Here is a 14337-nt window from a genome sequence, read left to right on the forward strand (position 1 = left end):
ATACAGGACCGGCCTATCATCAATGCCGCAGCGCATACATGACCATGAATTCCCCTTCTTTGGCCAGATCGCGAAAGTGTCTCCTAATGTGAGCTCCAAACGAAAGCCATTTGCTCTCTATCAAAGAACCAGCCCATCATGAACCTGGATGCCAATCCTAGCTCCAGGGTTTGTATCTGCCAAACTTCGACCGATGCGTCAGGGACGTCTCGCTTTGGATCTTGTGCATCTGTATAGAAATATAGATGAGGTGCAGCAGTCCCATCTCACCACCCTCTCACACTACCTCTCTAGCATTGGAGAGTCGTGAGGGATGAGCTCATCACCACTACTAGAAAGTAGCTGAGGAAGCGGCCACCAAGCCCCTTCCACGATCTGAAGAAGAGGACCCCTTCCATGCCTTCGATTTCGCCTTGGCCGGAGGATTTGAGTCGGAATCTGAGGTAGATGATGACTTGTCGGAGGAGTCCGCATCCTGCTTCGTCTTCTGCTCCTTTTTCTTCTTGGAAGCCGCTAACTCTTTGCAGTCCTTCCTTAAATGACCCTTCTTGCCACAGTGGTAACACTGGCCTTCAGCTTCTTTGTTTCCAAATCCCTCTCTGAAGCGGCAAGAGCCTCACCTGAATCTCCATAATGTGACGGAAATCTCCCCTGTAGTTGCAAAGTCGCCTCATGGTCAAGGAGCATTGAGAACATATGAAGAAAACTGACAGAAGTCGTAGATGTCTGCGCTCGTAAAGCATTCGCCACTCCATCAAACTCCCGAGGAAGCTTGTAGAGTACCGTACCAACAAGATGTGTCTCTGATAGGGCAGTCTGCATAGTGTGAAGCTGGTCCTGGAGTTGGATAACCCGAAGTAGGAATGATTGAATTGTATCTTTGGGTTCAAACTTCAGTTGTTGGAGTTGGCCGTAGAGAATAACAGCCCTCATGGTGGAAGGAGCCTCGTACATCAATTGCAACTTCGACCATACGTCTGAAGCTGTCCTGCAGGAGGTGACCGCTGGTAGGACTTCTTTGGAAATACACTGAAGTAATGCCGAATAAGCATGAGCATCATCCGAATCCCATGTAAGCACTGCCTCCTCATGGTTGTCTTCATCAAAATCAGATGGAACAGTCGGACGTTGTTAAGGACGTGCCATAGCTCCACTAACCATGTACCATAACCGCTTCTGGATAAACCAAGCCTTCATCACTGCACTCCACATGTAATAATCAGGTCCATGTAGCTTGTCATCAGTGGATGTGCATGGAGGAGCCATTTGTAGAGGATTGAGAAGAGAAGTAGAGAAAATAAGGTATCTGGAGAGGGAACACAACCAAAACACGAGCACAGATTGCAAAAAGCAAGAGTTCACATACAACATAACCCAAAATCGGATCGAAATAAGACAAAAGCTGTTGTAAAAAGTCGAGAAATTAGTTAAAAACTGCCAAAAACAGGAAAAACGGCATGATAATGCAAGCGCCCAGCCAAGAGGAGATGCAAAGGCACCAAAATGCAGGCTGAAACGGACACACAGGCTGCACGGATGCTGACGTTGGCAAAAAAACGCAGGTAAAACAGGGCGCCTGGTTGGAGCAGCAGCCGCCTAATCAGCAAGGGTGAAAACAATCCTGAAATCAGCAAGAAAAAACAGCAGGAACACAAATCTTGAAATCTGATACCATGTCAGAAGTGGTGCAGCAATGGAAGCGAAAACATAAGCTGTAATAAATTGCTGAAACACTAGACAAAAGAGAAAGGGAAAGAAAGAACTCAATACAGATGAGAACCCAAATGTATGCTCGGGAAATGAAATCCATATTCCAAGACATGAGATAGTACAGAAGCAATGTGAGTCACCAGCTGTGGAGGCACTGGCACATGCTCCCTCTCTCCAAGAACTGCTAGGTGATGAATGAATGTGGAGGAGGGAGCCTAAGAATATATAGGCCAAATAAATACCAAATATATGACTGGTCGGCCAGCATTAAATGCTAGCCGATTGGCTGCAAATAATGCCAAAACACAAAAAATGCTGGTAAATAAAATGTCTAAAATATCTCTTTGCCCAGTCTGCTATACCACATGTATAGACTCAACCATGAATTGACTAGTTTTTGGTTTGCCCAATAAAATAGTTAGTAATCATGACCCTAAATTCACTATCCATTTTTGGCAAATGGTTTTTAAAAAATTTGAAAATCAATTGTTCACGTCGTCCTTGAAACATCGGAGATCGATGGATAGATCGAGAGGACAAATCAGACTTTGAGGATATGTTGCCTACATGTATCTTCGGTAGACAATTTGATTGGGAGCATTACCTTCCTTAGATTGAGTTTGCTTATAACAATGCTAAGCATTCGGCTATTGGCTTTAGCCCATTTATGCTTATGCATGGTTATGAGTTGAGACCACCAATTGCCGTCCAATTCAAGGGGGTAAAAATGCAATCCATGGTTGACTTCTGTACGATATATAGGAAATGTTGATGATTGCAAGGAAAAACATTAAAATGGTCTAGGATTGTGCCATGTTTTACGCTAATCAACATTGTATGCCTTGAGAGTTGTAGGAAGGCATATGGGTTTACATGAAATTTCCATAAGTACTTAGATTTAATGACTAAAAGTTATCTTTGAGGTATTTTAGTCCTTTCAAGATTAGTGAGAAGATAAGTAGCATGTTCTACAAGCTTGATTCTTTGGAGATTTGAGTTTATCCTATGTTCCATGTGAGTTGTCTAAAATAATGACTGGGACAAGGTAAATTGATTGTTTGGATTGAGGAAGTCCTATGGCTTGAGAACACTGCTCGATATATTGCATTTGAACCCGAATTGGTTCTTGGCCATGGGACTAAATGATCGTGTCGGACCGTTTATTTCCAATATTTGGTCAAGTGGAAAAATTGCCGAAAGGTGGAGGCTACTTGGGAGTCAGTAGAGTCGTTTTTCCTACTTTGTTCTTGAGGATATTGTTGATGCCTACACTCATTCATAAGGGGGGGATTGTTATGTCCTTGGACATCTGGACATTTAGATGGATGCTAGTAGCATTGGTCACATTGGCCATGAAGTGACTTAGTGCGAATGCACTAAGGGCACTTTGGGGTTAAGGTAGTTGAATTCTATTTATAGGCTCTAGACGCTATTGAGCACATTCATTGTGTAATCACCACTATTGGACTCTTGGCTCATAGGCTGATGCATTCATACATCAGGATGGTGTGGGTTGGTGGTATGGGATAATAGCTCTTGGGATGTGGTTGTGACCCAGAGTGTTGCTAGCTCCAAGGCTCGAGGGTGTGTTCGTTTGGCTCTATGGTTGGGAGGTGAGTGTGATGTCTAGTCCCTTCATATTACTGGATATAGCTTGTGTCATCTCGTGTGAAGGTTGGATCCTAGGTGGATGTTTCATCTAAGACTCATTTGTATCCGCTTGCCCATTGGTATTGCCTCAAACTATGCATACCTAGCATGGATTAATGGTTGCTCCCTTGCTTGTCACACCACTTGTCACCCTCTCTACCATTTGGCTTTGAGAGACATCATGTTTCTCAAAGAAAAATTTAGAGAAGATTGCTAACACTATCGGAATGAAGCACTATTTAGAGAAGAATATCCATTAATGAGGAGATGATAGGTAGAGTTTGGGCTTTTGGCTATTTAGAGAAGATTGCTAACACTATTGGAGTGAAGTAGGGTTGCATGCTTTCACCCACACTTTTTGGATTATTGTTAATGAGGTGGAGCGCATTGACAAAGGGTCCATATTACTTGTCGGAAATCTAGCAACAGAAAGATACTCAATGAAGGTGAGATACAAGGAAAGGAGCCTATGCATTTGTTATGCTCTTCGATGGAAAATAAAAGTGTTTTGCTTGAATAAAATTTCTAGTGATTTACAATGGACTTTGGAAGAAAACAAAGAAAAGGCTGAACGAGAGGAGTTTTCTTTTGCAGTCAGGTTGCAACAATGGAGGGAGTGAAGCACCCCTACGTTGTACCTTGATCACGATTTTCTATATAGATGATATTGTGCTTGTATCAGATTCACTTGAGGGCCTACAACGTCACCTTGATGCATTGTGGGAGTTTTGTGCAAACCTAGACCTCACAATGTATCTATTGAAGACTAAGGTAATGGTCTTCAGTAGATCCTTCTCTTGGATCACTAGACTTGGATTATAGTTTCGATGTATGGCAAATTCAGCAATGCATGTGAGATAGTCTTCCCATCAGTTAGAGCAGGGATATTGTTAAGAGTGATGTGATGGTTTTTTCATTCTCTTTAGGTATTGTTTCATTTGCAAGAGAGCCATGAGACATATAATGGGGATGATTTTGGGAGATGTTCCGTTCCATTGCATTTTGATGCCATGGTACGAGTTTCCAGAGATCTCTAGATTTATATGAAAAACACTTTTATTGTGCTTTTGCCTAGAGTTTATCAATGATGGAGCTTGTTGATCTTAGAGGGTTACATAAAAATAGTGAGATAGCAACAAGGTTCTCTGTGAGAGAACTGTAAATGTTTCTTGGAGAGCATGAGCCTTGTTGCGCTGGCTCCACCATAGGACAAATGGCAGCATTTGTTGCAAGAGGAGTTTACTTCCCTTGTAGGAGGTGATTGCCTAGCTTGTTTGGACTCTGGAGTCATTCTTGGGTTCTATTTCCTAGACCTCAACTTCTGAGGCTCTTGCGTTGCAGGTTGAGGAGTGTGTTCTACATGTAGACAGCTGCTGTCTTGATGAATTATTTCTACACCATGGTGTTTAGTGAGATGAGCCGAGGATCCTTTCCCATATATATGCTTGTGGCAGGTGCTCCCCAACCTTCATTGTGTGGTTGCTTGATTCTTGTAAGTTCCTCAACTTAGAGTTCTTCCAATTCTTTTCAGGCGCAGTGCTTTCTCTTCTGGCACAAAGGAGGTTAGCCATTGTTTCTCAATATTGGAAGCTTTGTGGCTTACTCTCTTGGTCTATACACGCCTGTCCGGACCTATTTATCTGTCACATGGAGATCATTTCTCTTGCTATGTGTGGAGATTTAGAGGGGGGTTATGAGATACAAGTTTCCATCTTCAGGATTTACAGTGACTTGCTTTGGGAGGTTCTTTCCAGAGTTTTCTTCATGCCAGCTATCTTTTAATGATCAAGCTCAGGTGATCATGTTTTCTTGAGCCCACTTCTCCATTTTGTGCATTCAGGTACATTTATCAGGTTTTCTCTGTAACGATTTCTTGGATCAGCAATGTTTTGTTGGAGCTCTTTGTGGTGGAGTCATGGACTCTACAGAGACAGCGTAAATGACTTCTTTGGGAGTGGAATACTGACCCTGAGATCGTGTTCCCAACTTCTGCTCCAGATCTGCTGTGTGCAGTGCCCCATCTGTGATCTATGAGGGAGTGTTAGCAGTACATGTTGCATGACATCTCCTGGTTGAGCCCTATCACTGGTTCAGTGGGGGACATCATGGAGCTGTAACATTTATCATCTATCTGTGGTTGATTTGGTCATGTTGTCCATTGTGGCCAGTTGTTTTGTTATCAGACAAGTTTTTTCTGCACAGACACTTTAGATCACATCAAGGGTTTTTCTATGTATAGGACCCTAATGCTCTCTCTCTCTCTCTCTCTCTCTCTCTCTCTCTCTCTCTCTCTCTCTGCCTGCCTATTGGCCCAGATTTCACATTGTGGTCTGTTCCTCTTTCTCACCAGTGACCTCACTAGATCATCTTACACTCGCTTAGGGGTGCCATCTTGTATCTTGTTCATTGTGTCTGCCATCTATGGAGGTTCTTCAGCTTCTGAGTTCATGTCTTTATTCCTGCTGCTTCCGCCATTATGACGGTTGCATCTTCTTCCTCTAGCTGGCTAAATCACGATTCACTGCAAGATGGATTGGTATGTTCATTTTCCTTCGTGCCATGTGCAGGTATATACAGTCCTCTGTAGGCTGCTGGCATCTTCTTCCAGGGTTAGAACTGCATTCAAAAAACTGAACCTTCTAAGGCCTTATTTATGCATCTCTGCCTCTCTTTTAGGGTGCAAGCACGGTTGCATCTTCTTCCTCTAGCTGGCTAAATCAAGATTCACTGCAAGATGGATTGGCATGTTCATTTTCCTTCGTGCCATGTGCAGGTATATACAGTCCTCTGTAGGCTGCTGGCTGCTTCTGCCAGGGTTAGTACTGCATTCAAAAAAATGAACCTCCTAAGGCCTTATTTATGCATGTCTGCCTCTCTTTTAAGGTGCAAGCAAATGGCCAGGCTCTTCAAATGTGGTTCTGTTTGGTGCTTAAATAGGTCATTAGTCACCAAAAGCAGGATAGAAGGCATTAGTAACCAAAACTGGGAATAAAACTTGCCGATCAGCACAAACCATCGTTTGAGAATGTGTATAACCATTCTGATGATAGATATGAGTTTTTACAAATGATTCCATCAATCTTCAACCGCCTGTTTCTGTGATACTGATATACAGTTCAGATGAATGGTTACCCACACACAGTAGGAGTTATTAAGCATGCTCTTTGTGCATGTGGATTTCAAGATGGTCTGGTTGGGGACAGTATCTGATTATTAATATCAGAGCATTCTGCATTTTCAGTTTGGTGTTAGAAGATTGCAAAAAGTTCGTTTGTTTCTGTCCTATTTTTATAAAATTCAAGCATAAGTGTGGCATTGCTTGGTGATTATGTGGAAAGTAAAAATCTCTATTAAAGCTTTTATTACCTGTGCTGCAGATAATTTTAGATGCAGGAGTTGATGTGAATGTTAGAGATGTGCGCAATGCCACTCCCTTGCATGTGGCACTTGCACGAGGCTCTAACTCATGTGTTGGTCTCCTTCTACAAAGAGGTGCAAATTGCAATCTACAGGTAGTTCATGTGTGTAGATTCATCGTATACTCTTCAATTTGAGTTATGCTGCATCATTGATTATTACTAGGAGTCTTGCATGATTGTTTGAGGAGCTTTTCCAGAGCATGATAATTTTAATTGGAAGCGGAGATTGAAGGAGTATGCAGGTGGCTGTGCATTAACTCAGTCAGTCACTCGTGAACTTGGTGCTTTCACTTGATCGTGAGCTAGAAGCACACAGGGAAAAGTTCATCACTGTCTTTTATTGCCAATGAGCTAGATATTCTTGCTGAGAACTATTATTGTGGTGCCAATGCCATTTTAATTTTCGTCAGAGCCTTTTCTAAGGAAAGGACACTGAAAGTAAGGAGACCATTGCAATTTTAATGTCCATCTTTATTGGAACAGATTATTCCTCATAACCTGGATAGATGTGTGACAAACTTTTATCTTGAATGACCTTGGACTCTTGGAGACTAGGGCAAGTCATTTATATTAAAGACAATGTCTTATTCAGAGTATTGTTTTAGGACGATGAAGGTTGCAATGCGTTCCACATAGCTTCAAACCTTGCCAAGGTGGTAAGAGAAAATCTGGACTGGATTACAGAAATGCTCGGTCTGCCAAATGCAAATATTGAAGCTCGAACAAATAGGTGAGAAAAATTGATCAGTCCTTGGTTGTCAAAAATCTAGTGAAAATGTGCTCATGGTTTGATAGGGACATGTAATTGATTAAAAAATTGTTGCCTTTTCCCCTCTCTCGTTTATGTCTGCAGTGGGAAGACATTAAAAGATTTTTTGGAGATGCTACCAAGAGAGTGGTTACCAGAAGAACTACTGGAAGCTTTAGATAACAAGGAAATACACTTGTCTTCTATCATGTATGTGCATATATACGAAGTACTGTATATGTGGAGGTCAGTTATTTATCTAGTATCAATTTTTGGAAAAGAATCAGATTCTTAATGGTCTTGTGCAACTTGTCTGTTGTTGAGGTTTTCTCAGGTTTGAGCCTGGTGATTGGGTTAAGTTCAAGAGGGTTATCAAGGCTCCAAGGTATGGCTGGCAAGGTGCCAACCGAAAAAGTGTGGGATTTGTTCAAAATGTTCCAGATAAAGAGCATTTGATTGTGTCATTCTGCTCTGGTGAAGCTCGTGTACTGACTGATGAGGTGGTCAAAGTTATTCCTCTTGATAGAGGACAGCATGTGCGGCTGAAGGCGGATGTCAAGGAACCTAAGTATGCTGTTTATGTTTATCCTGTTTGATGTCAGTGATCATTTATGTTGAAAACCCAGCAGGGTTGTGGAGTGGAATCTGTAAATGTAATGTTCTTGTTTCTCAACCAAGGTGCCAATTTCACCACGTTTGCCTTAATCTTGATTTTAAAAAGATGGTCTGTGCTTAGTGAATTTCAATTTGTTCCTTCTTATTAGATATGGTTGGCGTGGACAAAGCAGAGAGAGCATTGGCACTGTGTTGTGTGTGGATGATGATGGACTTCTCAGGGTAGGATTCCCAGGTGCATCTCGGGGATGGAAAGCTGATCCAGCTGAAATGGAACGAGTTGAAGAGTTTCAGGTTGGAGATTGGGTCCGAATCCGTCCATCACTGACAACAGCCAAACATGGGCTGGGATCTGTCACACCCGGCAGCATTGGTGTTGTATACAGTATAAGACCAGACAATAGCTTACTTCTGGATTTAAATTATGTCCAGGGCACATGGCAGTGTGAACCTGAGGAAGTTGAGCGTGTAGAGCCTTTTAAGGTTGCAACTTTTATGCTTTTCTTTTCTTTTTTTTTTTCCTGGCTTTGGGTCCTTTCTATCAGAACATTGTTTTGAAATAAGCAGTATGTAAATCATCTGGAATCTTTATTGTGCATTTCATGGTGGAGGTTTTAACCTCTGCTTATTGTAGGTAGGAGACCGGGTGTGCGTGAAAAGATCTGTTGCAGAACCGAGATATGCTTGGGGTGGAGAAACGCACCACAGTGTGGGCATAGTTACTGAAGTTAGCAGTGATGGATTACTTATGATAGACATATTATGTGGACATAGATCCTGGAAAGCTGATCCAGCTGATATCGAGAAGGTGGAGGATTTCAAGGTAACACTTCAAAAGGACAACACAATTGAACTTGAAATATGTCTTGAATGGTTACATTCCTCTCTCCTGTGATTCTTAAATTAATTACATCAAGGCTTCTATTGCTCAATCTATACGGGTTTTGGAGCTGTTTCGCATTGATAAGGTTGCTAAATCTGGGTTTAAATCACGTTCATTTTATATTCCGATGTTTTATGTGATGGGGTTTGCTATTGAAGCTGAAAAAAAAAAACCTGTCAGGTTGGTGATTGGGTGCGTGTCAAACCTTCTGTATCTTCTCCAAAATATGGGTGGGAAGATATTACAAGGAGCAGTGTGGGTGTGGTCCACAGTTTGGAAGAAGAGGGTGACATGGGAGTAGCTTTTTGTTTCAGAAGTAGGCCTTTCTCTTGCTCCTTGACAGACATGGAGAAAGTGACTCCTTTTGAGGTGGGTCAGGAGATTCATGTGAAGGCATCAGTCTCAGAACCTCGCTTAGGCTGGTTTGGCGAGACATCAGCTACAACAGGAAAGATTGCAAGAATAGACATGGATGGCACTTTGAATGTAAGGCTTTCAGGAAGTCAGAATGATTGTTATTTTGATGTGCTATGACAAGATAGCAGATATTAATGAATTCTTGGATTTCATTGCTTAATGCAGGTTAGAGTTACTGGCAAACCAACATTTTGGAGGGTGGCTCCAGGTGATGCTGAACCCTTGTCTGGCTTTGAAGTAGGGGATTGGGTACGGCTAAAACCATATGGAGGTTTGAAGCCTAGCTATGATTGGCATGGTACTGGAAAAGATGGCTTTGCGGTTGTTCACAGTGTTTCAGAGACTGGCTACTTGGAGCTCGCAAGCTGTTTTAGGAAGGGGCGTTGGATGACACACTACTCCGAGGTGGAGAAAGTACCAAGCTTCAAAGTTGGTCAGCATGTACGATTTCGATATGGTCTGAAAGAGCCACGATGGGGTTGGAGAGGTTGCTGTCCAACTTCAAAGGGCGTTGTGATTGGAGTTCATGCAGATGGTGAGGTGAGAATAGCATTCCCTGGTCTGGTGGCGCCTTGGAGAGGTGATCCTGCTGACCTTATGAAAGATGAAATGTTTGAAGTTGGAGATTGGGTGAAGGTGAAAGAAGACCTGGAAGAGCCCAAATATGGCTGGAAGTCTGTGAGACCGGGGAGTATTGGTGTGGTACAAGGATTAGCTTATGAGTCTGATGTGGAAGAAAGAGCTGTTCTTGTTGGTTTTTGTGGAGAGCAAGAACGGTGGCTTGGACTACCTGAGGAACTTGAGAGAGTAAGTCCCTTCAGGATAGGCCAACAAGTGCATGTAAAAGATTGTGTGAAGCAACCGCGGTTTAGTTGGTGTGGCAACAATCATGACAGTATAGGAACAGTCACATCAATTGATGCAGATGGGAGGCTGAGGACATATTCGTCTGCAGGATCACAGAAGTACTGGATGCTTGATCCGGCAGATGTGGAAATTGTGGAAGAAAGGCCCCTCTGCATAGGAGATTGGGTTAGGGTGAAGGGTACAGTTTCAACTCCTGCCCATCAATGGGGAGAGGTTACGCATTCAAGCATTGGTGTTGTTCATAAAATTGATGATCATGGAGATTTGTGGGTCGCATTCTGCTTCCTTGAAAAGCTTTGGGTTTGTAAACCGTCAGAAATGGAAAAGGTGAAAGCGTTTAAGATAGGTGACCGGGTGAGAGTGAAACGGTCTGTTCTAACACCTAGATGGGGTTCAAATATTGTATCACACACTAGTCGAGGTTTGATCACTGGGATTGATGCAAATGGAAAGTTAAGGATACAGTTTGCATGGCAAGAAGGAAGGAGATGGCTTGGAGACCCTGCTGATGTGGAACTGGATCCAGATGGCAACTGATCAATTTACAGGGATGGAACTGGCACATGGTGGGTCTGTGTTCGGTATCTAGTTTCGTAACTAGATGAAGGATGCATCTGGTAGTTCTGGGATTCTTGTGCTGCTCCTTTCATGGGTGGAGAAAGGAATCACACTCCTACCAGGTTCTTCGTCTACTTAAGAAAGGAGAGAGCACCTCCACCATAAGAAGTGGGAGTGCCATAAGCCAAATACATCTTCGTCAGGTAGCATCCCCATCAGCTAACAAATCTGCTAACACATTTTGTTTAGTGTATAAAGGAAGGTCACTTGGCACGAGTATATACATATATAAATATATGTTAGAGAGTGTTAAAAAGAGAGGCCTAATTATCTTGTACTCCACGAGTGCTTCCATGATTACAAATGTTGTAATGTGTAGTTTTATGTGCAGGGGGTTTAAGGAAGCACTCTTGAGCTATGAAATTTTTTCTTGCAATTCAATTCTTTCATCGCATTGCGTAACCCGTCTCCTATTGCTCAATGTATGTTTCACGACCTGCAATAACATCTTTGTACATTGGACACTCTTGGTTCTTGTGTCTCTAGAAGGTAAGCATTCTGAATGTTGAACAAGGTTCTTTTTGTGAATGTAATTTAGTTTGCCAGCTGATCTTGAGCCCCTGCCAAAATGTATACTGACAGAGAAAGGGCATACCAGGGCTGTGTATCATACTTCCCGAGCCTCTAGTTCTGCAGAATCTACAAATGCTATAATGATCTGCACCAAATTGTGGTGTAATGTTTCTGGATATGGCATGTGTTAAGTTGGATCTTAGGTTGTGTGTGGTAATGGGACCCGAAATCAGCAGTAACATGTATTCTCAGTTGGCAGTCTGGTTGGATCTTGCCTGATGCCACACGTGTTCTCAAGTGGAGGGCCATGCTCTTTTTCTTTTTTCGAGACAAGTCGCATTCTTACTTTTGTGAGTTGCAATTACCATTTCAGGCAGAGCGTCGTGGTTTCAAATCTGCCATCCTTGTTCTTGAGAAGCATCAGTTAAAGGGATGACCCTGCAAGTGCAGGATTAGCAGAGGCATCAAGCTTTCCGGGTTGGCTAATTCCTCTGAATTCTGAAAGTAAACGCTTCTTTCAGTAAATTTCAAGATTCTTTATACTGTTTTTCCTCTGGCTTATTTGAGGGAGCGTGCGATTGTGTGGGTTCTGAAATCAGCTATATGACGAGAAGTATTTGCTAGCATAGTCTCACTGTCCTCTACTAAAGGCGAAGTAACTTCCAGCAGGCTTGCATTAGATCGTGTGAAGATTGAAATGTTGATAATTTGAAAAGGTATAATAATTTAGAAGTACAAATCAGTAGGTTAGTCGGAAGTCACTCCAGATAAATAAGCTACAGCAGAAAATCAAATAAAGTATCTAGGTTATCTGTAAGATAGGTTGGTATGATGCCATCCCTGTCAATATATACACATTATGGGATTTTAAGCGGAGGAGCGAGCTGTTTAAAGTTAAATGTTGTCCCTTAAGGGTCAAAACCACTAGGCTTCCCAGCACAATTAAGCTTGATAGTTGTGTCACAATGTCATGGTTTTGCCAATTTTAAGCTGTAAAGGAAATGGAGGGAGTTTTCTTTGGTTAGCAAGAAACTCCTAGTGAATCTCCCTCATTGGAGGTGAAGTTCTCAAGGTTCTCAATGGATTCTGAAAGGCTAAAGAGGTGGACACTATTTTGAAAGAATCCCTCACCATATGGTGCAAACTCCTTTGTTGAGCTAGAGAAAGATCAAAGGTTAGTTTAGCAATTGAGAAGACTGAAAGTGTGTGAAAATCCTTATAGGTAGAAGTCTCAAAAGTGCATGGATTTAGTAGTGATTCTTTTGTCACTTACAAGGGAAGGCTTTGTGCAACTGTAGATTATGGTGGTATGAAAGATGAGATCATAGTTGTGTAATAATATGGCTCAAAGGGACTAGTTATATTCTCTCTTTTCGGCTTGTGTTTGTGGTTTATTGGTTGCCACATGGCATAGCAAATTTTGAGTTTCGGTTATATTTCTTGAACTTGTGGATAGTAGTGGAGGTAACATGCACTCAACTAGAGAGAAGACCAAAAAGAATTGTTAAGACGAAAGCATCTAGTAAGCGAGGGGAATGCACAATTCTCAGGTCATAATACTTGCTTTTGTCCCATTCTTTATGCAGCTGTCCACTCTAGCATTCCTCCAATACATGCTTTAGGTTTGATAGAGTCTTGGGCATTCAGAAACCTTGAAAAGGCTTTGTTTAAAAAATGTGCACTCTCAAAAAATTGTAGGATCAATGGCAATGACCCGTTATCAACATTGCAGAACTTGTTATCAAAATATTAAACATTTGTTTTGTTAAAGAATGGTGGGAACTCCCATTTCAACTTTGATAGTGTTTCTTTGTAGTCCATAAACCTCTTAAGGTTTACATTCAAATGTGGTCTTTGTTACCTTAAAATTTCTATCCTAAGATATCACCTTTTGTAGCAAGTTACATTCCTTTGTTGCATGATTGTGAATATTGAAGGTAAATGTGCACATATGAGCGAACTCTCTTGCTTGTATGGTGTGAATGATATAAAAAAGTGAGAATCATGGGTGTTGAAGGCAATTGCATAAAAGCCATTGGGGATTTGACAAATACGGGCAAACCTAACTATCCCTCTAGACATTAATTGGGAAATGGTTGTATGGCAAATCAACTTTAGTGGAGGGTAATGTTATCGATGTAAGTACGGATCAATGAGAGCTCGTACACGGTTGTCTTTGATATTATTCTGAGTTTTTTGTTGTACAATTACATGGGCGTCACATTTGCATTGCTTGCATTCATGAGAACAAGTCAATATTAGATTGTGGGGCGATGGGTAGCTTTGAGCAAGATAAGAGTGCTTGGGAAGAAACCAACTTGCTTCTAGATTGTTGTGGTTTGCTTGAGAGATTAATATGGCCTATTTAGAGAATGGAAAAGATTCATAAGGAAGTATGCTTAGAATGCTTCAAATACAAAATACACGGAGTTGTTGAAGAATTTTGTAGTTCCTTGTTAGTGGACATAACAAAAGCTTATTCATTGAGCGAGGCAAGAAGAGCTTAAACTTATGAGATACTCGGGAAGTTCATGTTGCCAATGTAGTCCCTAATGCCAAGTCATGGCTAATACCTCCAAGCGTCTCATAGGGTTCTTTTTGAACAAACTCTCATAAAAGATCCTTAGTAGTCAACATAATTAGCCTTGTATAAAATCATTGCTTGATTGATTCTATAATACTTGCTTACTTTCTTTTCTTTATTAACTAGTGCAAGATTTGGCCAAATGTTGATTGATAAGTTGTTTTTTGGCGTTGGATTTCTTTCTATTTGTGTGATTTCAATCTGTTGGATTTCATTGACCTCATCTTCTATTAGTAAGCTTTATATGAACTCAATCGCATTATTGTATATCATTGGGAAAGTTTTTGATCCCATTTTGTGATCCAAGGAGAAA

General features: G+C 41.6%; 1 protein-coding gene across 2 annotated transcripts in view; it reads left to right on the forward strand.

Moving 5' to 3' along the window:
* Positions 1 to 11888, forward strand: part of KEG (protein kinase KEG) — a 37713-nt gene extending 25825 nt beyond the window's left edge. For both annotated transcript variants that reach the window (XM_087701672.1, XM_087701673.1), the window contains exons 10-17: positions 6738 to 6872; positions 7385 to 7509; positions 7633 to 7737; positions 7862 to 8095; positions 8292 to 8625; positions 8777 to 8965; positions 9206 to 9511; positions 9608 to 11888. In XM_087701672.1, the coding sequence (XP_087557798.1) occupies positions 6738 to 6872; positions 7385 to 7509; positions 7633 to 7737; positions 7862 to 8095; positions 8292 to 8625; positions 8777 to 8965; positions 9206 to 9511; positions 9608 to 10846 (2667 nt within the window). In that variant the 3' untranslated portion in view covers positions 10847 to 11888. The remainder of the gene's footprint in view (positions 1 to 6737; positions 6873 to 7384; positions 7510 to 7632; positions 7738 to 7861; positions 8096 to 8291; positions 8626 to 8776; positions 8966 to 9205; positions 9512 to 9607) is intronic.
* The last annotated feature ends 2449 nt before the right edge of the window (positions 11889 to 14337 follow it).

This window comes from Lygodium microphyllum, chromosome 20 (assembly GCF_053477565.2).
Source record: "Lygodium microphyllum isolate KBCC chromosome 20, Lygodium_microphyllum_v1.1.10, whole genome shotgun sequence".
In the NCBI taxonomy this organism is placed as follows: Eukaryota; Viridiplantae; Streptophyta; class Polypodiopsida; order Schizaeales; family Lygodiaceae; genus Lygodium; species Lygodium microphyllum.